Below are 27,257 nucleotides of genomic sequence, written 5' to 3'. Positions count from 1 at the left end.
GCACTGCAATGTGACCTCCTCTGCAGTTACCAGCAATCAAATTCAGCAAATAGCCCATCTTGATCCAGTATGTGTTGTCAGATTGAAAATAGGCTTGATTTTTAATTGTGACTGTAAAGGATTGTTGGTCAGTCATACCTGTGTAACACCTCTCAGGTCTTCCTGGATTGCCTGGACTGGATGGCTTGGATGGATTAAAAGGTCAAAAGGGTTCTCCAGGAGCTCCAGGTAAAGATGAGAAATAACTGGAATAGAAAATCTTCTACATGACTGAATGTGCAAGGAAAGGTGCATGTTATTTTGATGTTTGCCTTGCCCAGAAGATATCATTAAGCTTAGGCTAAACTTTCAAACAGAATCTAAAGTATGCTTAATGGCACACCTGCAGTTCTTCGTGGGGAAAACTTTCAAACTTCCATTACTCACATAGTTTTGTTGGAATGTTTCAAGGCTGTTTATAAAATTAAAAAGTTCAGTGCAGATGCTTCAAAGGAGAGCCAAGTCTCTCTCTTTTTTTTTAATATGCAAAAGATAGAACTAACAAATTAAAAGGAGACTTGTGAAATCCCAGCTCCATTTAAAGTCCATGAGAGTTGTGCCTCAAACTTAAGAGGAATGTGGATTTCACTCATGCTGATGTATTCACAACTTTCAAAAGGTGCTTTTGAATCACCGTTAAAAAACAATGCTTATAATCTATCTAAAGAGTACAAATATATGCTGATAGAAAATTAAATTTAGAACCATGCAATCAATTTAGATTTCAAGTTACAGACAATAATGACACCATATAAAATAGCCCCTGAAGAAGAGCATTCAAGCAAAAAGATTACTTTCTTTGAAAGTGATGAATTAGGGCCAGATTCAACAAAACTCTATCCAGCTTCCAAGAGAGAATCAGAAAAAGAACACTAGGCAACCCTTGCAAGGAGGAACATCTGCAACTGGTATTTCTGTTCTGCACATCTGTATTTGTACTCGCTGTAAGCTTTATGTACATAATTGTTTCCTTATAAGGTCAGAGTGAGACAGGGCCCCCAGGATACTCAGGAGAAATTGGACCAAAAGGAGACAGAGGTGAACCTGGATGGCCTGGTATTTCTATTCCTGGCCCCCCTGGAGAAAGGGGATTCCCAGGATTTCCAGGTAAGAAAAGGTTTTCTGCAAAGTGCTGCTCTGCAGTATTGAAATTCAGCTCAAATTAATTTATTTTTCTAAAGGCTCCTACTCTGGTTAATATGAACATTACTCAGAAGATTCGTTCCCTAAAACCACTTCTGTTGTAATATGCTGATGTTTCCTGGGTACAGATACAGAGATTCCAGAATTTCTGATTTATGTTATAGGAAAGAATGAAAATAGAATATTATATGGACTTGAATATACTCAGGGAGCAGCTAGGTAGGGTTGCCATTTGGGAAGAAATTCCTGAAGAAAAAGAGTGCAGAAGATCTAGCAGTCCCAGAACTATCAACTGTTCTGATGTAACTGCAAGATAGAATTGCTTCACAAGATTGCAATGGTTATTTTAGAGCTTGATGATATAGGAACTGCACAGAAATGGGAAAAAGCAAGTGTTTGAGGAAGGGCCACTGAGAAAGTGAAGAAACTGGAGAGAGGAGGAGAGGGGGAGTTGCATTGGCTCCAGATGTGAAGGCCCAGGGGGAATTTATTAAGGTGTGTAAGTACCTGATGGGAAGGACCTTTAAACAGTTCCTTCATAGTGATATCCAGTGAGAGGACAAGAGGGAATGGGCACAAATTGACAATCAGGACATTCTACTTAAATATAAGGAAAAGTTTTTTTCCCTGTCAAGGGAACTGATCATGGGAACAAGTTGACTGGAGAAGTTATAAAGTGTCTGTCACTGGAGATACTTAAGCCCCAGCTGGACAGAGCCTGAGGCAACCTGCTCTAGCTGATCCTGCTTTGAGGGCAGGGTTAGTCTAGGAGGTCTCCAGAGGCCCACTGAAGCCTCAGCAATCCTGTGATTAGAAGTGACATCAGCTTTACACTGCCAGACCTTGCCACAGTCACATAACACATGGAAGAAAAATAGCAGGAGGTGAAATCTGGTGAAGTGAATTATTCTAAAACGAAGACACAGTCATTTTTATTAGTTTGGTTACTAGTTTGTGAACTGGGGGAGACAACAGAATGGCAGTGTTGAGGTGTCACCCTGATTCTTAAGACTTCTTAAAGCCTTCTGAGTTTATATTCCTTTAGAGAACTTTTCCACACAATTTCTGTAAACAACATATTGTTTACATTCTTTTATGGGGGTGGAGAACACTTGATGTACTGGTAGTTTGTCCAATGTCTTTGGAGAGGTAGCCCATTCACTCTCCAATCCAATGTCACCCTTGGGAAGGTATAAAAGACAGAGTCAGATAATAAACGTTCCTTTTTTACCTTGCAAGCAGCAGGTGGTCCGCGTTGTGCTTTCACGTGTCCCACAGCGACATTGAGGAAAAGGAGAAAGTTTAATTCTGAGATGTATTAACACCGTTTGACATAGGATAGGAGAGGTATCCAATAGTTGTGACCAGATTTGACAAACAAGAGAAAACTCACCAGAAAGTAAATGGAAGGATGGGGTCAAAAGCAAGACTGAAGAAAGTAGATTTGTTTTTTTGTAGAAAAGAGAAAGCAACAGAATGCAACCCACATGTGAACAAGCTGCAACTCTTCAAAAGTGTTGTGCAGAGAACTCTGCCTGTCACAAGTAAGGGCATAAATGTTTTATTGTGGAAAAATCCAGATTAAAGACTAGTAAAAAAATGGATTTAAGGCTATTAAATGCATCTTGCTCAGTGAGGTTTTTAGGAATCAGTGTAACTCTCTTTTGCTAGGAACAATCTGTGAATACTTATCCTGCCCCAGGCAGAATCATTTCATAGTCCCCACTCACCTTACGTTGTTACCTTTTCACCCCTTGCTGGAATTCAGGAAAATATGGCTATCTGTGGCAATGTGCCTACATATGATAATGCATTTTTCAGGCTACATAGATTTTATGGGAAGAATTAAAAATTTTAAAAGGTAATTAATGTTTTCACTTTGACAAGATGGCCTCATCAGCCTGGGGACTGGTATGTTTTGGATACAAGTGTGACCATACATTACCTCCATGACTTCTCATGTCAGCATTCTTTTATTTATTAACTTCTGTCTGTAATCTAAAAAAAATTTAAAAAACCCTCTGATTTTTAAAAAATGTGATCCCTTAGGTAAAAGAGGACCTGTTGGACCCACTGGACCTATGGGAAGATCTCCTGATAGTGCCTCCCCTGGTCCTCCAGGTGATCAAGGATTACCTGGTTTAGATGGCATTAGAGGTAATAAAACTAAAAACACCAACTTTTATAATGTAAAAAATAAACCCTGTGACTAGTAGGAATAACAGGGTTACTGTCTGTGAAACAATGTATAGAAGTGCATAGGGAATAAAGAAACCCATCAGTACCTCAGTGAATACACAGAGAAGTGAACATTAGGTAGATAACCAGCCAAGGACAAAATGCAGATCTCCAGATTAAGCAACACAGTAGTAAAACTGTAGGATATAAATGTAGGGAAACAAAGCAGTGTTTCAATGAACGTACCAGTAACTTGCTGCCTCTTGTGCTTGCACAGACGTTAAATAACTTTGGGAACTATTCCTGTCATTGTCTTCCTTGGACAAAGGCTAACACTAGTATTTCCAGAAATGTGCAAGGACTGTCCTACATCCTAGAGAAAATGAAAACCAAAACCACTCTAGAGTAAAATAAAAAACCCCACCAGCAGAACCTGGCTATTTTTAGATGTTTTTAAATTGTGCATACATTAAGAATAAAGTTTTTTTCCATAGGTGATCCTGGCAATCCTGGTCCTCCTGGAGAGACTATCTTTGTGCGAGGAGATCCGGGTGACAGTGGCATTCGAGGGGCACCAGGTAATCCTGGGCCACGAGGACAACAGGGAGCCAGAGGCCCTCCAGGGAGCCAAGGAAGAGAAGGCCCAAAGGGTATGGTCAGGGATGATTTAAAGTTCTGTGTGCACTAATTCCCAGCCCCTGTGACTGAGTCATGTGCCCAAGGGGTGGCCATTGCAGATGGAGCTGGGCAGAAGGGGTGGAGACTGGACATTCCACAGCCCTTCCTGGTTACCTACAGACACCATGGTGTTGGGGTAGAAGGTGAGAGTAGAGACAGATTCACATGCAGTGCTTCACAACAGCTTGTTGGAAGACACCTCTGCCACTCGGAGAATAAGGCAGTAAAACATTTGAGTTTGCCAGATAAGCAAACCATGACTCTCTGTTCAGGGGCCTTGAGAAACTATGGAAAATGCAGGTATGTTTGAACTAACAGACTCTCACATCTGCCCATATCAATAGCTTGGAGCTTTCAACAGATTCTTTAGTCTGAAAACAGAAATCTACACTACTACTTCTTTCACACACTGTAGAGAAATCCCATCTACACCAATCACTTCCAATCTCTACAAAAAGAAAAGTCATAAATTATAAGTCAGATTTAGACTAGAGAAAGAAGAAATGTCTATTTCTTTCTGTGGCACAACAGAGTTGAGGATTCCCAAGCATTTTTTGTTACTCAAGCATCCAGACTGCATTTTATTTTTGTTTGGTTTTACTTCCAGGTCCTATGGGGGTCCATGGCCCACAGGGTCCACCTGGTGCTTTAGGACAACCAGGAGACCAAGGTTTTCCAGGAAGACCTGGTCCCAGAGGTCCCACAGGTATTCATGAATCTGTTGCTCACTGTCATTCAACTGTAACTGTGATCCTTCTATTCATATATAATCATACTAATGTTACCATGCATGCAAATAATTTAAACAATCTCAGAAAAAAGATCCCTGAAGTTGCCACTTAAATGATTTCTCATTTAATTAAAAATTATTGAACTATTACTTTCTAATGTTGCCTCATGTAAATGATTTCAGTTCTCATTCCATTCTTTAATCTAATTTACATGCCTGAAACTTGCTCCCACCTGCACCTCAATGACCACAATCTGCTTTCCATTTTTCAAATCCTTCAGGTTTCATAGGTAAGTTCACGACTTTTGAGTATTGTTCTTTTCATGGGAGCTCCTTTATATATAGAAACATTCAGCTCTTATTAGAAGGTATCCCAGGTGTGGTTTCTAGGAATAGTAGGTACTGCTAGCAGGACATAGTTCTAATACATATTTAATAGAAACAGCACCAATGTCATGAGAATGCTCTGCTGAGAACTCTCATGCTAGGATGTCAATTAGACTTGTGAAACTTTTATTTCTAGATTTTTTTTGTTTGTTTGTTTTTGGGTGCTTTTTTTTTGTTTTTTGGTTTTCACACAAGATGCTTTCTAAACAAAATCGTACCAAAAACTTGTATCCTAACACTGGATTACTACAAACACTGAACTCTCCATCTGACTAAATGTTGATCCAAAATGCAAACAGGCAAAAGCTGCCAGTAACTTTCAATATATAAAATGTGAATATTCTTTTTTTATTATGTATTATAATTACTTCAAATGGCTGTTATGGGCTAGCCTTTTTGGCCTGCCTATTGGTGGTTTTGCAGAAACAAAATACAGCAAAATTTTCCATGTGCTAAGGTGTTTACATTGAAGCTGGGTAGGTAGACTTTAGGGTTTAACTCAAATCAGTTTGAGGCACATTAAGACTGAAGCTGTATACCTAATATGTGAAATGTAGAATCATTGAATTGTTTAAGTTGGAAAAGACCTTCAAGATATCAAATCCCACCATTAACCCAGCACTGCCAAGGCCACCTCTACACCATGTCCCCAAGTGCCACATCTACATGCCTTTTCAAAGCCTCCAGGAATGGTGACACCACCACTTCCCTGGGCAGCCTGTTCCAGGGCTTGACCCTTCCCATGAAGACATATTTCCTAATATCCAATATAAGTCTCCCTTGACGAAACTTAAGGCCATTTCCTCTTGTTACTTGGGAGAAGAGACTCTCTACCAGCTCCTTTCAAGTAGCTGTAATAGAGCAGTAAAATCTCTCCTGACCCTCCTCCAGACTAAATACCCTCAGTTCCCTCAGCTGCTCCTCACCAGATTTGTGCTTCAGACCCTTCCCAGCTCCGTTGCCTCTCTCTGGACACACTCTAGCACCTCAGTGTCTTTCTGGTACTGAGAAGCCCAAAATTGAATACAGGATTCAAGGTGCAGCCTCACCAGTGCTAGCACAGGGGAATGGTCACTGCCCTGGTCCTGCTGGCCACAGGCCAGGATGCCACTGGCCTTCCTGCCCACCTGGGCAAAGATCACAGACCACCTAACATACACTTGCTAACACTGGCTTGCCACACTGTTAATACTGTGCTAAAAGACTAAGAGTAAAATTAAAACCAGTAGGACTCAATAATTTGAGATTTTAAAATACTTAAAGTATACTCTTGAAAACCCAAATCAGCTAACATTTATGTTGACTTTCTGCATGGGAGCTATTAGCCAGTCTTGCAATTCACTTTCCCATTACACATTCCAGGTGACCCTGGTGAACCAGGAAAAGTAGATGATTCATGCCCTACAATCCCAGGGCCTCCTGGGGAAGCAGGGCAGAGAGGAGAGGATGGCTCTGCAGGATTACCAGGGCCAATAGGCCAGCCTGGACCCCAAGGTAAGCTCATATTTTGAAAGTTTGGATGTTCTTCTCAGCCATCTAGACAACAAGTTGAAAAGGGTCAGAGCGTCAGAGATACTTCTCTGTGTTTTACCCTCTCCTCCTTAAACAGTTACTAACAGTCTCCAGAAACACACAGTGGGCTGGTTAATGCCGAGGCTGATGGATAAATGTAGCTGAACCAAGCTGCTTGAGCCTGCCTGCACTACATTCCCATTTCCCAGGCCAGGCAGGAAAAAAGCATAAGACACTATTGAGAAAGAAGTTCTTCAAGTTGTATTTTTCCTTTTTCCCCACTGAGTTATAAAGCAATGCCTCAAACCATCCCTGTGGTTTAGGCCTATTTGGAGGATGTTTAAAATGTACATGCTTTAAAATCTAGCAATAATGAATCCCAAATCTCTGCTAACCAAAGTCCTAAAAGGATACTGAAGTCAGAGAAGTGGCTACAATAGAGGTCTTTATCTGTTAGACCATGAAAAAGTTACCACCAAAGAAAACTGACCAAAGAGATCTTAAAAGGAAGTGATGAAAGACTGAAATGTTCTTCTGACAAATGAAAAGAAAACAAGGGTGATGCTGGTACTGGTGATCCCAAGAGAGAGGCCACCTTCACAGAAACACAGCATAGGCTGTATGGTAGAGTGCCTTCAGTTTAGATGGTGGAATCCCTTGTGTGCTTCTAGGCATTTCCTACTTGGGAAACCAAAGTTTGTTGTGTTGGCTGTTCTGGGTCCAGAGGAAAAAAAACATGATTGTCTCCCAGGAGATTCCCTGCAGCAGTAATTCCCATCATGAAAGGAAACAATGCAGTTTTCAGTTAATTCTCTAGTTTTAACTATCTTAGTTGATTTACCAGCTAAAAAGGGTTTCTGGGGTTACACAGCTGCATTTCCTTTATATACATCATTAAGGATTCCTGTAAAACCAGTGATACACATATTTGCACTGGTTTTATGAAAGAAATAAAGAAATAGTAATGCTTTTTCCTTCATTAAGATAGAAGAATCCAATTTTTTCCTGGCTTGGAAGGCAAACTGTAAGTTTTACTGGCAAAAGCAATAGGTTTTATTAAAACCTGTAAATATGCTTAAGCTTTGGAAGAATAACTCTGCAACCAACACAGAAAAGCTGTTAATTTTTTTTTTTTTTTTTTTTGACTGGTTCAGACTTTCTTAGTAAAAAGTAATTAGGGGAAGATTGAATGCTGTAAGACAACCTTGAATTACTCAGTTTGCAGGTTAAATAGCAAAGTCTGCAAGGAATGAAACACCATTACTGAGAAACAACTGTGGTGGGTGGTAGAGAAACACCCTCATCTGAAAACAGGTTTTTATCAAAAGGGGAAAACTGCTTCTAAGTGCAACAATACCTGATGTTACTTTGTTCAATTCAGATTATGTTTTAAGTAGCCAGTGAACAGGCCCACCATTATCTGCACACTACATGAGATGAGATGTATCTTTTATTTTCAGAGCCACATATTCCCCCAGTGTATAAAGTGCATGGACATGTGAAATACAGAAAGGTGAGGCCATCAGGAGCCTAAAAATTTCCAATTCTGCAGTCCCTCCCTGTTCTCTAAGTACTCCAATACATCCATTACTTCAAAGGGAGTTCACTATGTGTTCTAAGAATTGCTGAATGGGGCTCTCAGAGCCGACAGCTTGGCTTGCCTCAGGAGGAGTTAGAGCTCATTCCGTGGTACAGATCCTGACGGCAGCTCTACATGAGGTTTGCATGATGTTTGTTTGGGAGTGCTTTGATTTCAACTATAAATCACACAAGATCTCTGCAGAGGATGGAAAACCTTATCAGGAGCTGCTGTTCCTAACTCATGCCTCTGAGTTACTACTGTGGTCACAGGGTGAATAAGTGGTGAAGAGAATTCCCAGCAGAAGCAGTTCTGCACCTCTCTGTCCTGTTGTCCCTTTTGCTGACTGGCCCTTTGTCTTTGGACAGTGCAGAACCTTAAATGCTGCCCTATGAAGGAAAAGCACATAGTTTGTATTTATTTAGGCATAAAAGGTGAAGAAGGATCATATGGCCTGCCAGGTCAAGATGGGTTACCTGGGGCACCTGGACCACCAGGTGACCAAGGGAGCCGAGGAGAGCAAGGATATGCTGGGCCACAAGGTAAGAATGGAGCGTGACTTTTGGGGGGAGATGTGTGAGATGATGCACAGACTCAGTTTTCTCTCTGCTCCCCCAGTCCCCACATGGATACATCCATCTCTAGCCTGAGATTCCATGACACCTCTTGCCCCTTCTCAGTTCAAGCATTGACAGTGACATTTGTGAATGATTTCATAACAAGACCCATTGGAAGAAAATTTACCTCAGCATCCATTATTAAGCAGAAAGGCAATTAAGCACCCATACTCATAGAGAATATATCAATAGGAATGCACCTCTCAGCCAGGGCTAATGGGGCAACTGTCTGGCAGTAATTAAAGTTGTATTTTACCTGTGACTGCTCTCTGATAAATTAAGGGTTTAATACATATTTGAGCAAGGGGCATCGACTGTTACTGCAAAGATTCAAATTCAGTCCAAACATTCTATTCATCCTAGTGAGTAAGTCTGGGAAATCATTGCCCACTTCGATTCATTTCTTAATCCATACAGCACAAGACAGAGGCACAATAGAAAAGCCAAGTGCCAAACATTCAGTGACAATCTAGTTAATTCCTCTCCCAGAATAAAGATTACAGAAGTCTGTTTGTATCTTTATTGCTTATGACAGCCTTGAAGTTGTATTATATTCAGTTGGGAACTTCTTATTGAACATTTAACACACAGCTGGTGTGAACTTTTACTGTATCTTATACAAATAAATTTATGTTACCTTTCTCCAAGGTCCACCTGGCCAGACTGGTGTCCCAGGACAACCAGGCCCCCAAATTAGATCTACAAGTGGATTCTTGCTTGTCCTTCACAGTCAGTCAGACAGAGAACCACTCTGCCCACAGGGGATGCCAAAGTTATGGACTGGCTATAGCCTGCTGTACCTGGAAGGACAAGAGAGAGCCCATAATCAAGATCTTGGTATGTATTGTACATAATTGCTCTCCAGCTAAGGGATAATATAGTGTCATCTATACAAGGAAACACAAGTCACATGGAGCAAGCTATAGAACTGTCAGTTACTTATTTTCTATGTTAATTTACACTAATTTACACTGATGATAATGAACTTGGATATGCTGCACTATTGTCACCCATTTAAAATGGCTTTCTGCTGCTCTGCAATTGAACACAGAAGTATTCCTAAGTAATTTTGACTTGAAGGGGTTTATTTCACTTATCCCAGCTCATTTTAGGCCGTTTTTGAAGTCACTGGAGAGATTTTCCTAGGTCAGAAATCTTATTTGGCCACTCTGAAATAACTCCCTGGAGGATCTGCTCCTTTTTTACTGTAGACACAGCTTGGGAAAGAGCCGGTTAAGTTGGGTAAGCACAGTTTGGCAATATAAGTAAGCTTTACAAGTAAATTATGCATCATGTGTACAGCAGAATCCTGTGCTTTTCAGAGTCAGAAGCTAATATTTTTTGGAAAATCCAAAGCCAAATTCCTTCCAGAGACAGCTCTTTTTGGTGCTTGGGTCACTTCTTCCCTGTCTTATACAATTCTGACTAAAATTAGATGTCGAAACAAGCTGCCTGACTTGCAGCCTGAGGAACTGATTGGTGGCAATTTGCACAGAAAGTTTCCTGAATTCTTGTTGTCTTGTTATACAAGAGTCAAGAGAAGTCTCTGAGGAGGAAAGATCAAGGACCTAATAAGCTGAACAAAAAAGAAGTGTTTAGAAGAGCAATAAAAAGAGCTATTTTTAGAATAGAAGTGATGTTTTAGAATGTTTTACTATTGTGTGTTTGGCATTTCCCAGGAGAGCCAGTTGCTAACAGAATGCCTCATAACAGCAGTGAAAATAAGATTCAAAGGAAACTGAGTCCTTGTCCCCTGTGTGATTTTGCAGGCATCTTTCCTACTCAGGCTGCTCCAGATCCTTCATTAGTACTGGAATGGAATATTATCAGTGATAAACAAAACTGGCTTCTGTACACAAATATCACATGTTTTTAATGAAAGTGTTTGGGTTTGGGGGCATTACAGAAATAACACTTCATACACCAAGTTCAAGGCAGAAGTTTGTGCAGTGATTACTGCTAATTCAATAGGCCATCATTAAACTGTTCTAAATTCAGTTCTGGAGGAACTTTACCACAGAAGTATGCACTGGTCACTTCTTGGTTCCCATTGATGTCTGCCTGATGATATTTTTGCAGGATTGGCTCTGCAAAATCTGTCAATCCTTCTATTTCACTTTGAATGGAATGGGAGTCTGTGAAACCTTTCTGGAAGGCAGTAGGATAGCTGCTGAGATTGCAGCTTAATGGACTGCTAGCAACGGCTTGTCATAATTCACAAAAATGTTTCTATTTATCAGTATTGTCATTTGGTTTCTCACTGCTCCTAATGAGTCTGTAAATAGCTGATCTCCTTTTAAACCAGCCGCCACCTCTTGCCTAATTTATTTTTCAGTGTTGGCACAGCTAAGAAATTTGTTATCATAACTGTTTCTCATGGTGACAAGCTACATCATATTTAAGTATCAGATTGACACAATTAAATATTACTGGTCAAAGGAAGATACTTACTGGTAACAGGTCTAATAGGTCTCTGTTTTTCATGTAGACATTTTGGTAAAGGGCTTGGGAGGTTTAACATCTGTGCATTACCTAAGTCCTGCTAAAATGTGTAGTGCTGCAGCTACATTGGCCAGAATACAATCTTCAGCTTACCTAGGAAGTGAAATAATTGGCATCACTTGCTGTTGTTTCTAGGTCTGGCAGGATCCTGCCTGCCTGTGTTTAGCACCATGCCATTTGCCTACTGCAACATCAACCAGGTGTGTTACTACGCCAGCCGCAATGACAAGTCGTACTGGCTGTCCAGCGCCGCGCCGCTGCCCACGGCGCCGCTGGCCGAGGAGGAGATCCAGCCCTACATCAGCCGGTGCGCCGTGTGCCAGGCCCCCGCGCAGGCAGTGGCCCTGCACAGCCAGGACCAGTCCATTCCTCCCTGCCCCCCCAACTGGAGGAGCCTTTGGATAGGATACTCGTTTTTGATGGTAAGAGAAAGTGGGTGCATGATTAGATAATAGGCTTCTTTCATCCAACTTTTGTATTCTAAAGGTTCAAGGATTTTTAGCTCTGGAAAGTAAATTATTCAATGTGTAACAAACATTAAAGAGGAAAATTCACGAGAAATGAGACTAAGGTTAGTTCCAAAGTGCAGAACCTGGCTGTAGCTATGTATACGGTACTCAGAGACTTAAGATACAAATTTCTTACAATTACAAAGGTTTTGCCTCCTTATCTATAATAAACAACAGGATTTTCACCTACAAAGACACAATTTTCAGAATTAGAGCTCCAGGTCTTTTTAATGCCATCTTCAAGTTATGTTCACAGCAGTTTGGTTAATGGCTTCATTCTGAATCAACCCAGACTAGTCCTTCCTTCAGTTTGATAAATATCTGAAAGTTAAGTGAGCCAGCTCTGGACTTCGAGATTTATTTATTACAGAGAAAATTAAGATTTTCTCCAGCAAAAGAATCTTACTCCAATATAAGATTACAAAAAATGGCACAGTTAAAAGCAAGTAGGCAAAAAGCTTAACATCATTTACCTATTTTTCATGCACAGTTACCAAGTTGTCTCTTTGTTCTTTCCAGCACACTGGATCTGGTGACCAAGGTGGTGGGCAGTCCCTCATGTCACCTGGAAGCTGCCTGGAAGACTTCAGATCAGCACCATTCATCGAGTGCCAGGGCCAGCGGGGAACATGTCAGTTCTTTGCTAATGAATACAGTTTCTGGCTGACCACTGTGATGCCTGACCTGCAGTTTGCATCAGCCCCCCTGTCAGGGACTCTTAAAGAAGGACAAGAGCAGAGGAAAAAAATCAGTAGATGCCAGGTATGCCTGAAGCATGGCTAAGAAGCAAACCAAAAGCAGGCAGCTACAGAGAGAGGCTTGTGGGAGGATGAGCAACATGCCAAAGGTTTAAATAGCAGCTCGTGTTTGAATATGTGTCAAAGTGTGCAGCACTGTTCTTTGTTGGAATGGAAAAATGAGACAAAGATGAGGGATCTGCTGAACCTCATCCACCCATGTACACACATCCACAGGCAGTAAAATCTCGTGTAAAATAATTCATTAAGACAAAACTCTGTCCCATTGGAGTCCACTGCTGTAAAGTACAGGGAACAAGGTGAGCTTGGAGGATTAAGTCAAGCTGGAAGACCAAGGACATCATACCTGTTGTGCAAGAGAATGGATTTCCTGTTAGAAATTGCATTTACAGGAGGAAGAATATGTGCATTTACATGGCATATTATAAATATTTATCCATACCAATAGAATTGTGCAAACATATAAATGTCAAAGCCCTGTAGCTGAATTTCCCAAGCTAAAGAAACTTTGCACTTGCTGTTTCTGAGGGAAGGGAAAAGTGTAATTGTTAAAAAATAATCTAATAATTAAAACAATGAAGATCAAAGTCTTTTACCACTGCAGGACTGAACTAGACTCTGAAAAAATTGTTAATCGGGCTTTCATAAACAACAAAAGCTGCAAATCCATTTAACAGCAGATTATGTAAGAAAATAAAATTAGCTGAGATAACAAATCCTTAAAAACCTCTATTTATATTTACAATTAATTTCTAACAGCAATTGCATTAAATTATTAAACTCTAATCCAAATTTCTGAAGAAACAAAGCAATTTCTAGTATTAACTGAAAAGAAAGAGTGACATGGTGATAAAATGGGTGAACTTATCTGAGTGATGAATATATGAAGTGTTAGGACAATAAACTGTGTTCATTTTTTCCTTCTTTGTAAATACACCACAAAAAAAAGAACCATTACCATTAAGATCCTTATGGAATGACAGCTCTGAAGACCCTTTCTATTTTTTAAAGCAATGATTGTAAAAATGTTCATATCCTAAAGCACTAATCACCTTTTGAAAAAATGAAAACATGCTTGTACCTTCTTCATTCATCTGTAAAACCCAAAATGTTCTGTATCACGGGGAAACATCTGAAAACACAGATTGCAAGTGTAGAATCCATCATGTACAGAAAGGCCACAAATGCTCCTTTTATCACTCAAATAAGCCACATTTTACTAAAATGGAATCAAATGCTTTTTCCAGCACTTTTCATTTCAATTTGTGTTCACTGAGGTGCCCCCAGCAAAAGGATTTTCAAGGAAACTCAATCTTCATCCAAGGGTCCTAATTCAAAGCAAACTCCCTCTGAAGCCATCACGAGCACAACAGGCTGATCAGCCAATTTAAAAGCTGGATACACAAACTCAAAGAGCAGGAAAAACAGACATTCCAGGCTCAGCCAGAGGAAAATAAAAGTCAGAGGATAAGTCCAGTCGAGTGTAAATACATCTGACAGTGCAACTTCCTCCTGATACAACCAACCAAATCTCTCCAATGTGCTCTGGTGGTCAACTGACTGTGCCCTTTCACCTGGGCAAGGGTCAGGAGCCCTCCTGGGGCATGTGCTATTCCCACCTGTGCCAGGGAACATTTCCCTCTTGGGTCAGTCTCAGGTGATCCTGCCTGCACCTGGCAGATGTGACACTGCAGCAGGGGCCAATCACTGCCACTGACCTGTATGCAGGAATTCCCCTGAACTCCCCTCCTGACTCAGGCAGCATCCTACAAGCAGGGGAGAGCAGCTCTCCAGTCTGACATAAACGCCAAAGTCTGTGAGGTGCTGAGCAGCTCAGGAGCTTCCTGTGGGAAGAAAGCAGTGGGTGGAGAGGAGCAGCAGTGCTTAGGCCACCTGTTCTCCAAGGTGTGCAAGCTGTGCTTGCAAAAAGGCCTCAGCCAAAGCCCCAGGGGCTGGGAGCTGCTGCTCACAGTCTCAGGAACAAACACCCAGTGGCTCAGGTGAGGGCCCTATTTCCTGATGGATTTAGCTGATTCTACACTGAGGTCTCTTTTATGAGCCTCACCTGACAGTGCTCACCAGCCCCTCTGTCACTCATCTGCAGCCTCTTTTTGGGTGAGAAACTCTGGAGAGGGGCTGTGCCTTTCCTGGAAAGCAAAGTGGGGCTTTGGTATAAACTGCACTGAGGTAAACAATAACCAAAACCTTATGCACTGTGTTACTGCAAACTGGGTCATAGGGACAAGGAGAAAACAAAGGAATAAAAAGGGTTTTTGGAATCGCATCTGTGTTCATGTAACTTGAACAAATGCACCAAAAACTCTTTAAAACATCAGCAAAAAGCCTCACCAATAATTTAAATAGGCTATTTCACAGCATTTTACCATATTGCTCTTTTGTTTGATTTAAAAACACCCCACAGTGTTTTGTTTGCCATAAAAAGCCCCCATATTCGTGTATCATCTTAATGCAGAGTTTTTGCAACTGTGCCAGTTCCATTTTACTGTGGTCTGTAAGAACATATATAGGAAATGTATTTTAAGCTACTACTGATAGGTCAGATATTTCCTAAGTCTGTACATTCCTGTTCCATGCTCAGTTAACTCCATAAGGCATTTGTCAGAAATATTGTACTAATTCAAAATTAAATTGCAGATAAATTGCTTAATATTACACAGCAAGTAAAATAGTTCTATGTAAAAAGCAGCAGATGCTTTAACTCTGCAATCATTTGTCCAGTGACTAAAAGCAGAAAAATAATTGGTAAATTATTCATAGGGAACCTATTTATGAAATTAAGTGTGAAAACGCATAGCTGAAACTGTTAAGAGTAAAAACACCCCTAAAAGCAATGGCCTTGTGCTGGCCCTTGAAGTCCAAATTACCCTTATTATGGCATTCCAGAGTTTGGATCTTGTGCAGGCCCAGCCAAGAAGTGAATTTTATCCTCAACAGCAGGCAGGATATTAAGAGCAACACAGAAAATTATGATGGCTGCACTTGGAGTTCACTGAAACTGGAGCAATTTGGGGTGAACTCCCCTGAAATTAAACTCGGAACCAGTGATTTCCAATGAAAATTGCATGCCTATCACCATAGCAAACCATGGCCAGGACACAGGAAAGATCCTGGTTGTAACTCAAGGCAAATCCCAGGGCAGGTGACAGATTCTTATCCCTCACATCCCTGTGCATCAGGATTTCTAGAGGATAACAAGTGGAAAGAAACCACTGCAGGCCTGAAACCTGATCTGCTCACAAGAAGTGTGCCAATTTTTGCTTCATTTGGTGTTTTTCATTACAAGGAAGGAGATACACAAGCCAATACTGAAAACATATCTGGAATGTCATCTTTTGGTGTATACAGAGTGTGTCAAAAGAGAGAGACTAAAACAAAACTTAAAACAGGTATCACTCATTTTATCATACTAGTGCTGTGCTGTAAAAATGGTATTTCAGAGTACTTCAAATTCACCTGTGTACAACAGAGCTTCTGTATTTGGAGTCCACAATCCACAAGCATAGAACAGGTGTCAGAGTGAGAGGACAGCAAAGATGCTTCAGCTCCAGACAGAGGAGGTGCTTGGCTGGGGTCTGTGAGCTGACACTGCTCCTACAGAAGCAGTGCAGGGGCCATGGCCAGGCCTTGCTGCCCCAGGTCCCTGCTTGTCACATGCTGGGAGCTGCTAGGGCTGGGAGCTGGCCCTGGCTGGCAGCCACACACCTGCCCAGCTGCTTCACCCCCCCAGCAGGACAGGAAAGAAAACAGGAGGACAAAGAGCAAGAAAATTCATTGGTTGGCATATAGATGGGGAAATCATTTACCAAGTACTGTTGGGGGCTAAACAGTCTCAGCTCAGGGCATTCTATTTATTATTTTGGGGAAAAAGTTGACAAACCTTAACATACCTTTCCTCCAAGTTTCCCAGGGTCAACTCACTCCAGGCCCCACTCTGCTCCCTTGTCACCACAGCAAGTGCCAGTCAGACCCCTCAGTGAGGCAGGGGACAGCCAGAAGCTTCTTGGGACAGGTGATGTTCCAAGTACAAAGTGGCCTCTCTGTGCTGCACCTTCCTTCTCACTCTCTTCCTGTGCTTTGACATTGTTCCTCCACAGGCTGCAGCCCTTTTGTGGCAGTACCTGCACTGGGATAGGTCATTCCCAGAACCACATTATTATGTGCAACAAGTTTAAGCAAAACTGATCCAGGGATTCTTCCAGGGCAAACTCTTAACCAAAGAAACCTCTTTCCTAATTTGGTTGGTTCATAAGCACCAGAGGAAAACAAAAGTAGCATGAAAGCAGTCAAACCCAGAATTCCTACAGTCCATGCATTTTTTGCCTGTATTTAAGGCAAATTAAGCAAACCTTTTATCCATTAACCCAGGCAGCTCACTTGTTTGAAAAGGATCCCCCTAAAGCTTTGAAGCACGCTCTGGAGCAGACTGAATGTGCTCTGCACCACACCTGCTCTGGGCACTCAGGGCCAGCCTGCAGGGACTGTGCCAGCCCTCCAGCACAGCATGTGGGGCCACACCAGCAGCCCTCACAATGCTCTGACCTGTACCTTCATGCAGGCTCAGGACACAAACCATGGCCATGTGGGAGCTTGTTTCTGTCACTCCACATGACCATCTCACACTGATGTCCCAGACTGACTCCCAGCCCTTCCAGGCCATACAAGCAATCCTTAAGTAACTTGTAACTCCACTCAGTGGCCATCCACAGACAAATGCTGCACAGAAGAGGACTTGTGTCCTAAGGCTTGACTTGCATTAGAACTGAGCAAGACAGAAAACAACCATCCAAGGCCATGGGGAGGAGCTGAAATGGGGAACAATTGTTTGCAAGAAAAAGGATCTCTTCAAAGCCAGCTGTGAGAAGCAGCAGTCAGGCAAGGACAGAGCCCATCAGTCTTCAAAACAATAAAAAAATTCAGGCAGCTCTGGTAAGAACTTTCCAGCAGGTGAAGCAATTGCTTCATCAAATCGGGGATCTATTTCATGACTGGATCTGATTTCAGAAATCAGCATTTTAAACTGACCAAACAACAAAAACAGCTGCTGAAATTCTGCCCACCTGAACCATCTGGAAAACCAGCCAGGTGGAGAAAAAAATCCCCAACAGCACTCCGACAGATGCTGCTCCATATTCATACTTAACAGCTTTCCCCTTTCCTAGTCACTTCATCCAGATGTTCCAGAAGGTACTGAAAGTTCAATTAGAGGTGACATTTTATAAGTGCAAAGTAAAAACAACTCCATATTTATAATTCTGGAGTGAACCTGTCCAACAAAGACAGTTCCTCCATGTAAGGCAGCTCACAGAGCTCACAGCACAGCTCACCTTGTGCTTGACCACACACTGCCCCACTGCTTCACAGAAGACAAGCTTGAGCTTTGTGGGATTTGAAATTCCACATATTTAAATGTTTTCCACAGATTCACTGAACTAGAAATGCAGAATGTGAGACAAATCCCAACCAAGTCCTAAGGGAAGACCCACAGTAAGGTACCACCCTACAGACTCTGTTTTGTTCCTGTGTGTTTCTCCTGGCTGGTTTATAGCAAGATTTGGAATTAAGCACTCAAGTCCCAAAGTGACATGAGGTTCTGCTTGGTAAAACAAAGTTTCAGTACACAGGAAAACAAGAACTTTTCCAGAATTTAGTCTTCCATGCACATGGCAAACACCACTCCAAATTGGTGCTTTCATTGAAGTGAAGATTAAACCTTCTCATGGGCAGAAATCAATCAAATTCTGATGGGAAGTAAAAAAAAATAAAAATGGCTACTCTAAGGCAGTTATTGCTGTAGTCTGACTCTTCATGTCTACATTTTAAAAACTACAAAACAGATTAGTATTTTAGAATTCTGTAACTCTATTGTGCTTAAACATTTAAGATGTAGGTAAGAAAGTGAAATAGTTGCAATAAATGGTACCAGATGTTACAGAAGTTTTGGCCACAGACAGGTTGTATTCTCTGCATAAATGATGTCACAACAGCCTTCTCAGCTGCAGAACTTCATACATAAATACTTTATAATTTTTAAGTTGGCAAAGAGGCCATTCCATACTCACTAATATTGTATGTATTTAGGGGCCATTCTTTCAATTGTTCCATGCATAAGGAAAGAAAACAGGGATTCACAGAAGTGGCTGCACACCCATCTCTCTTAAATGATCCCTGGAAAGAATGGTTTGCTGATGGACCAGACCTAATCCAACATTCTGCACCAAGGCAAGTACATTTATGACTGATCTGCCCTGAAGGGGTACTTGTTTAACCTGCTCCAAAGAGACAGAAGGAAATTTGGAATGCCTCTAGCTTATTTGGGAAGTTCACTATCTGCATGTTTAGAAATATTTTGCTTGCACTCCTTTTGCTGCAAATTATCTGCTGATAAATAAGACAAGAGAGCTGAGTTTACTGCTGCTCTTGTGCAGCAGAGGAATGCTGTCATACGTATCCTTGATCTGCTCTTTCACTAACCCAATTGCTTCACCATCCCAGCAGATCATAGAAACAAAAACGCCCAAACCATATTTGAGTTGTATGAAAAACTGAGTTTCTCCAGTTTTCCCAGCTCCTGAATGAGTAAATGGATATCAGAATTTATTGTAAGACTTTTTAGACACTCCTTCCGAAGCAGCTCCTACGACTGAAAGCTCAGAAGTGTTAACATTTTCTTGCCTTCTGAAATCTGGTAACAAGTAAGAAATTTTTGTTTTATATAGGGAACAATGAGAAGCTTATGATAAACCCATGCAATGACTCTGTCCTTCATGTCTGCACACTCCAGAAGCCACAGCACAAACACCAGGATCTGCTGGCCAGCTGTGGTGAGGAAGCACAATCCACATTCAGTCCCTCAGTGCTGAACCCAAAGAGGCACAATTCCCCAGCCATGGAATCAGAGGAGAAAAGGAGAGTAAGCCCCATTCCCATCCCCTCCCAGCAGCATGGAGGGCAGCTGGACCCGAACTCCTTCCCAAACTGTTCACTCCCCCGTGCTGGGCTATCTCCACACTCACCTCTGGAGAGAAGCAGCAGCTTCAAAGGTTCAGCAGTTCTCTGCTATTACATAACAGCATATAGGAACTTGGTACATAGGGGTATCATAATTAAACAGCAAGGGATGGCCAGAGAAAGTCACTTTAGTCCTGCAGGCAGAAAAAAAAAGGCAAAACTGCTAGCCTGAAGTGGCCAGTCCCTTCACTATCTCCTACTACACCCTATATGCCTATATAAATACTGTTTTCTTGGTATTTTAAGGGGAATTTTTTTCTCTTTAGGAGAAGTGGTGCTGCCAGGGAAAACACACTGCCACAAAAGCACAAAATTTGCCTGTGCTTAAAGACAAGATGAAAGAGGGACAATAATTTTAAAAGCGTAACACAGTTCTTTCATCCCATCTTAATTCTGGACTGTGAGAAACCCTTATTTATTAACAGTAATATGTTAGGTCATTCAACCATTAAATTTCAAGAATGCACCCATTAACAAGTCTGCTGATTAGGATTAATTAGGGAGTGGAATTTGTTACATGGTACCTGATCACAGAGTTTAGAGGAAGTATAAAAAACTCACAAGAAATCACAGCTCCTACAACAAAGGATCAAACTGCAGATGCTGAAATATTTTATACAAAGCTACATTTTCTTCAAGAGCCCTTACTTAACACAGGCAGTGACCAGGGCCAGAGAAGAAGCAAGGTCCAACACTCACCTGGGTAACTGCCCTTAATTTTTGTCCCAGAAGAGACCAAGTGCAACAGAGCACACTGGGGATTCATCTGCCACATCTGCCCTCAGCAGTGCTCTGAAAACTATTTGATGGGGGCTTTAATGACAAAAATCCTGCTGAGGACTCACAGAATAGTTTGGGTTAGAAGGGCCCTTTAAAGGCCATCCAATCCAACCCACCTGCAATGAGCAGCCGTTACTAAACCTTCCAAATATTGTATGTAGCAGAACTTTTCAACAATCTAACTCCAAAACTTCCCCTAAATTAAAAAGAAACAAAGTTAGTCCCAATACAATCAACCTACCCCCTTGGTGTCACAAGTCTTCATTTCTAACAACATAGCAGCAGCTCTGTCATTTCAAATATACACATTATTAATCACTACAATTAAAACCAAACAGCTTTAAATGTTAAAAAATATTTATTTCAATTCTGTATACAAAAAATGTCAAAACAGTGGAACATTTATTAGTACTGACAGTTTTTGTGAATATTTAATGGCATATACGTCTAAGCTCACTTTACAAAACCAAGTGCTTATAGAATTGTCATCAGGTTTTTGATTTTCCTTAAGTATCTTTTTTCACCTGACTAGCAGCACATCCTGTGCTTTTAAATAAGAAAAATATCAGAGTTTATCACACACAGTATGTTACACTGCAACTTCTGACCAGAGCATTAAAGAATTTCTGAGGAACCAATGCTACATTATTCTCATTTACATCCAATTATTACCTCCTGAGAAAAATATGTAGGTTTTTGAGACTTATTTTCAGTGAACATAAAAAAGTTGGTCTTCTATAAGAGTGTATTCTATGGCTATTGCATATATACAAAACAAAACAACCCAAGCCCAAGAACACCCCAGAAATCAGCATTCTGTCTGTACCTGGAGTCCCATTGCAGTTGTGCCCGTTGTGTCCCAAAACCCAGAGCACAAAGTCTGCATCCTGATAGTGTGCTTTTGCCAGCAAACAACAGCTTCTCCTACATACATTAGCTACAAACAGAAAGGGCAGGTACTATTTATTTAAAGAACACAGTAAAAAATTCCCTTTCAGGACATTTTTCTGTATGAAATATACAGCACTGTTTTTTATATTCAAAAAATAACCTCATAGAAAGGTAGACTTCATAAAGCACAGGTTGGTGAAACTCTTAAACTGCTTATCCTAATCCTCAACTCCATCAGTGCTGTGAGGAGATTCCAACAGGTCTGTGTCAAGAGCCAATAACCAAATTATTCTTCTGCAATCACACCTCTTCTGCAATAGTTTTAGAGGAACATCCCCAAGTTCTTTCATTCTGAGGATAAAACGCCTGGACAAGGAGTGATTTTCAGGGCTATACTGGAACCAAAGCCCCTCAGGTTCATCAGTTAACACTGAGAGGCAGCAGTGCCACAGGCAGAACAGCCTTGTGTGGAGGGTGTGCACAGAGGGACAACTGAGCTCTCAGGTCTCCTGTCAGCTCCTCTGGTTGGGCAAAGAAATTCTCAAAAATGAAGAATTCAAGGTAGCCTGTGTTTAGGAATGATCTCCACAAATCTACAAACTCTCAGGTCTGATATTGGTCTTCAAACTAGATAAATATTGAGAAATAGTGGAAATTTTAAAGCTGCATGAACAGCATATACAAATACCAAGCCTTCTTAGAAAGAGAAATAGACGCTTCAAAAAAAGTGTATTACTAAATAAATATATGCTTTGTATGACATAGCCACACACCTTTACACAAAATTCCTAACAAATTATTTCAGCTCTGTAAAGGATAGAGCTGAAGGCAGTTTTTGATTTAAAACATAAATATTAAGAAAGGCTTTAGGAAAACATAAGTAGTAACAACTCAGTTTTATCTCATCCAAGCTCTAGATAATATGGTATGAGGAAGACTGCAACACTGAAGTTTGTATTAAATAACTTTCTTGGGAAGGACAGCTGGGGAAGGACAGCTACAAATACTTGTCTGCTCAAGAGCTTAAGCCTAGATTCACATGACCTAGCCACTGTTATCAAAGCAATCTTTTCAAGTGTCATTTCACATGGCAATCCCAAAAAATGAGCTGGTCAGCACAGATAACTGAGAAAGGTTTGTAAGGAAAAATTGCATAGTTTTAAAGTTACATAGAAAACGTAGCATTTCAGTTGCAATGGATGAAGAAAACCTATTGTCTGAGAATATCAACAGTCAAGAAGCCAATGAATTCTTAAAGCTATACAAAATAATTTAAGGAAGCAAAGACAGTTTGGTAAAACCATCGGTCTTCTTCCATTTAAGGTGCATTAAGATGGAGATAACCAAAAATCACATTTTGATTCTTATCTCACATTTCTTATTCAAGTTCCAACTTGAGTCTGAACTCACAAAATCATATGCAGTTTTGCAACAAGTAGTTAAAAAAATGGAAAAAGATTATAAGTGATTCTGTAAACTACAAATTACAAATAAATCTGTAAATATTTTGGTAAGTCTGAATAGCACTTTACACCAACACCTGCCAACTTCATCGTCTGTCAAACCTATGAAGCCTTCGCCTTCTCATGTCCTCTTCTGAGTTCTCAGGTGGGAACCAAAACCCATAAGGTCGCTGCCCATGATTGTGTGTTCCTCCACCAAAATCTACAAGACACAATGAAAAACAACTGCTATATTGGTCTGTAATAGGAGAAAAATGCACATATATCCTGTAAGCCAAAGCATCACTACACAAAGGAGACGGGGAATCTAATGTTTTCAATTCTGATGGTTTCAGGGCAATTATGACGTCCAGAAACTGCTCTTAAAGACAGTCAAATAAAAAGAAAAACCAAAACCAGAAAACTTCCCCAAACAATAAAGCTACCACCACCCAAAAAACCACCCTAGCCCAACAACAAAACCAAACCAAACAACAAACCACAACAAAAAGAACATCTAACAAGTATTAACCCATTAAGAATAACAAGTATTCACATTTTTCACAATCCCTGCTTTACAACAGTGAACTCCAGAATGTTAAACTATTTCAGTGCCCTCAGCAGTTGGTTCTGGTAAAAGCAGCTTTTGTGTTTGCTTTTAGTACCGAGCCCAACATGTGCAGACCCACAGCAGATGGCAGCAGTTTCACAAGGGAAGGACACGTGGCAGCCCAAGCATTCCAGCTGCAAACAAAATAATCTGAGCTCTGAGCAGCAAGAGCACAGCCAGCCCCACAGCTCTGGGCCCTGGCACCCCGAGGAGGCAGGACAGTCCCTTCCAGCAGCTCTCCAGAATTCCCATCGAGGCACCCAGCAGAGAAACCATGCTTGGTTACTCACACCAGCTCAGCTGAGGGGCTCTGGGAAACAAAAATCACAGCCTGCCTTCTGAGCAGAATTAGAGTGTTAAGGGCAAGCAAATTTGCTTTAAAGGTAATAAAACCTTTGTAACATTCAGCATTTCTTAAGTTTTCACCTTCCCCACATACGATTAAAACGGCATCGTAATGCTGTAGATTTATAATTGATTTTTGAATAATTATAATTAAACTACTTGTCTTTCTAAAAAAAATCTTTCCAGTAGTAAAATTGTCAACTAAATATTAAAGTTTCTTATAAAGACATTTATTTTCTATACAGCATCCAAGGTTAATTTTTATTCAAGGAAACAGATACAACTTACACAGTTAAGACAAGTCTTTGCATAGTCCCCATAAAATATGCTCAACCCTTCAAATATACATGTGCTTTAATAATCACTAGCAGTAGAATGAGGTGTTATAAAAAAGATTAAAAATGCTCTCTTATATATTGACCCAAAATTAGAAGGCTAGACAATATATTTTGACAAGCTTTAGGTTGAAGAAAAGATATTTTTTTACATCAAACAAAACGGTGAACAGCAAAGTCTGGATGTTTTAAACACATGTATTTATATCTGCTTGTAGATATTTAAATTATCCTGTTACCTAAAATAGTTCCTTGACACCTTTTTTCTTTTAATTACTGCAGAAATATTAATGAAATAACACCTTCATCTTATCAAAATATTTATAAGCCACAGTGTTCAGAAATGGTAATTAGATCGCTGCTACTACTGAAACACCACCTGACATCTGTGCAAGAAACCAACACAGGCTTTTCAACACATCAGCAAAAACAAATTAAAGACTAATGGAATCCAAGTCTGCATGTAAAGGATACAGAAAACTGCAACAACACTGATGATAGATAAAACCAAAGGATAAAGTACAACAAACATAGAACAAAACATTAACCCTTCCATGGCCTATTTCACAAATTTATTGTGAACTAGAACCATGCTCTAGTAGTGAATACAGAAGACTGAGACCCCCATCCCTATGCTGTCACTCTGTGTAGGAGTTTCTTTTGTTACTTAAGTTCACAATTAAAGCATGTTGGAGCAAAACAAGAAAATCACTGTAACTGCAACAGATGTAACTACACCTGTATTAATGCAATACCACAGAAATGTTACATCAAACATTCTCACTTGATTTTTCCTCTTCTCTAAAGTTATGACCTTATTTTTAGGTTAGATTTGCAAGACAATTTCTGTAAGATTCAGATATCAAACTACCAAACTGTTAAAGTCTCACTAGTAGAAATATGTAATTAGGTCTGATAAGAGGAGTGTAGCAAATAAATAGCAGAAGTATCACAAAGCAGTATGTCTGTATTTCTTTTTCATGCTAGCTTTATTTGTGTTAAAGAAGAATCTAGAACATTTCAGTTGAACAGCTTACCATTTTCAGTATCATCATCTGTCCTGGCACTACTGAATGTGGTATCCATACAAAAACCAAACTATACAAACACTTAAATACCCATACAAAGAACAGACACTTCTCATTTCTACAAAAACTCTTACTTCTGGAGAGGCTTTGCTGTAGAAGATAATCACAGACAGCAGCAATTTCTTTTGAACCCAGCAAGGACCACACAGCCAACCAAAACAGAGAGCTCAGATCTGGATATTTGATCAAATGTCATAACAACTTCCAGCACTTGGTTGGCTTTCAGTTATACCAGTTTTATATAAATTATCTCTTCCATAAATAGTATAGCCCTGTTACTATGTTATAAGAACAGAATAAAGTTTACTAAGCAGCTACAGATCACATACAGTGTAATATATTGAACACCTGACTTGCCTTGCTTTTTAATGCAAAAATACCAATGTTTAAAGGGTTCTATTTAATAAAATGGGACTTATCTTAGTTTATAAACATCCAAATATTTTCTTTTTCCACAGAATCAATGACATTGGAAAAGACATTTGAGATTATTGAGTCCAACCTATGACCTAACACCCATTGGGTGGGCAAACCCTGGCCCTGAGTCTTTTCCTAAACACCTCCAGAGACAGTGACTCCACAACCTCCCTGCACAGCTCACTCCAAGGTGTTTTTAATGCATTTGGAGTTAGAAGTCAGACAGAAACTACAAATGAATAAAAAATATAAAATGGCAAAATGGGTTTTATTCTTTCCTGTCCTTCTCTCTGCAAAATGCAGACATGCTATACATTCTGAGAGCTTTGGCTTTCAGTACTTATCACTGCCCCATTTTTTCCTACTCAGCTCCAAGCAGACCACATTCATTAGCCTTTGCTATTGTTTCTAACATAGCCCTTTCAGTTTCTATCAATGTATGACAAGAATTTTGCCATTCTATGAAGCAAACTATTCTTCCTGGTGCTGATGCCAATATGTCTCACCTACAGACTTGAACATAAACTGGTGAAGAAGAGTAATGGAAATAACTGTTTCTGTGCTATGCTTGAGAACAGCTGACAAATGAAAAATCAAATTAGCAAGAAGTAGCTGAGGGTAATGAGTTCAGAAGGAAAGTAACATACAATGAATCCAGACATGGCTGGACTGTTACAAGAGCAAGCCAGAACAATCTTGAACAGTTTCTGTCTCTCTCTTGTTTTTAAAAGGAGATGGTAAAATTGACAAATACACAAAACCATTCCCTCCTCAAAAGTCTGATAATTTGTTTTGGTTAGGAGAGGAGATGGTTAAAGACTTAATCTTTAATCCCTTCATAATTAAGGATTTTTATATTTATTTTAATCATGCTTCAAAATCTCATCTTTCCTCTATCAGTATCACCAAAATAAACTCTTTTTGAAGTAAACAAATTGTTGAAAGCACACTGGTAACATTTTTAGAAAGCATCAATCATTTCCTTATAAGCCAAAATTTTACTGCACACTCAGATCATCTATTTGCTACAAATAATCAATGCTACAATGCAGAAGTAAGAGGATAGAGACCACTGCTGGACTTGATGCTCTTCTGCAAAGAATTAAGGGGATTAGTTTTACAGCTACCATTTAGTCAGATACTGAAAATACTCCAGGAGAGATGGCATAAAATAATGTGACTGCATTTCCCAACCATTTACTAATTCTCCAGATGTTAATTCACCTAAAACAAGGCTAAACTCATTATTAACTGAAAATGGTTGATACATTAAATTTATTATGTCTTTCTTTCCCAGGTATTGAAAAGAATTTACTAACCAACTCAAACAACCCTACATAAACATGCTACTTAACCAGTCCCTAGGCTAAGATGGCTGACAGCTATTCCTCTCCTGAGTAGTAAGAATGCTATGAATAACTTCATTTAGAAGAAGAATTTCAGGTAGGCTGTATATTTATCATAATGTAGTAAAAGTATTTTGTTGATCTGCAAATAACAAAGTATGTTTTCCTTAGAAAATGACTAATTTATTCAGTCAGACATAAAAAAAAAGAGTTCAGAACATAATTTTTAAATGGCCCCAATGAAAAAAATGTAAACTATATACATCATCTATAGAATTAATCCAGTGATAAACCAAAGTTAAAATAGTAAATGATGGGTAAATCTAAAATTAGGAATATTCA

The 27,257-nt window shown here is 40.1% G+C and overlaps 2 protein-coding genes across 37 annotated transcripts in view; one reads left to right on the top strand and one right to left on the bottom strand.

The window, feature by feature from the left end:
* The window catches only part of COL4A4 (collagen type IV alpha 4 chain), a 62,261-nt gene extending 48,913 nt beyond the window's left edge, over positions 1–13,348 (top strand). The window contains exons 37-46 of the mRNA XM_085587692.1: positions 157–228; positions 1,018–1,146; positions 3,232–3,339; positions 3,855–4,010; positions 4,646–4,744; positions 6,518–6,649; positions 8,672–8,788; positions 9,512–9,700; positions 11,501–11,787; positions 12,394–13,348. Coding sequence (XP_085443818.1) covers positions 157–228; positions 1,018–1,146; positions 3,232–3,339; positions 3,855–4,010; positions 4,646–4,744; positions 6,518–6,649; positions 8,672–8,788; positions 9,512–9,700; positions 11,501–11,787; positions 12,394–12,657 — 1,553 coding nt within the window. The 3' untranslated portion in view covers positions 12,658–13,348. The remainder of the gene's footprint in view (positions 1–156; positions 229–1,017; positions 1,147–3,231; positions 3,340–3,854; positions 4,011–4,645; positions 4,745–6,517; positions 6,650–8,671; positions 8,789–9,511; positions 9,701–11,500; positions 11,788–12,393) is intronic.
* Positions 1–27,257, bottom strand: part of RHBDD1 (rhomboid domain containing 1) — a 98,077-nt gene that overhangs the window by 50,933 nt on the left and 19,887 nt on the right. For 19 of the 36 annotated variants that reach the window (XR_014957344.1, XR_014957350.1, XR_014957348.1 and 16 more), the window contains 3 exons: positions 21,268–22,997; positions 12,348–20,637; positions 139–9,663 (listed from right to left, as the gene is read on the bottom strand). Coding sequence is in view for 2 of the 36 variants with exons in the window: in XM_021553669.4 (XP_021409344.2) it covers positions 22,882–22,997 (116 nt within the window). In the remaining 34 variants the exon portion in view is untranslated. Of the gene's footprint in view, positions 1–138; positions 9,664–12,347; positions 20,638–20,786; positions 22,998–27,257 lie in introns of those variants that run through there. The other 17 variants (XR_014957356.1, XR_014957357.1, XR_014957367.1 and 14 more) reach the window with 14 other exon arrangements.

Source organism: Lonchura striata, chromosome 9 (assembly GCF_050655825.1).
Source record: "Lonchura striata isolate lonStrDom1 chromosome 9, ASM5065582v1, whole genome shotgun sequence".
NCBI classification, from domain to species: Eukaryota; Metazoa; Chordata; class Aves; order Passeriformes; family Estrildidae; genus Lonchura; species Lonchura striata.
The sequence above is the reverse complement of the archived record's forward strand: the minus strand, read 5'-3'. Positions and strand labels throughout refer to the sequence as shown.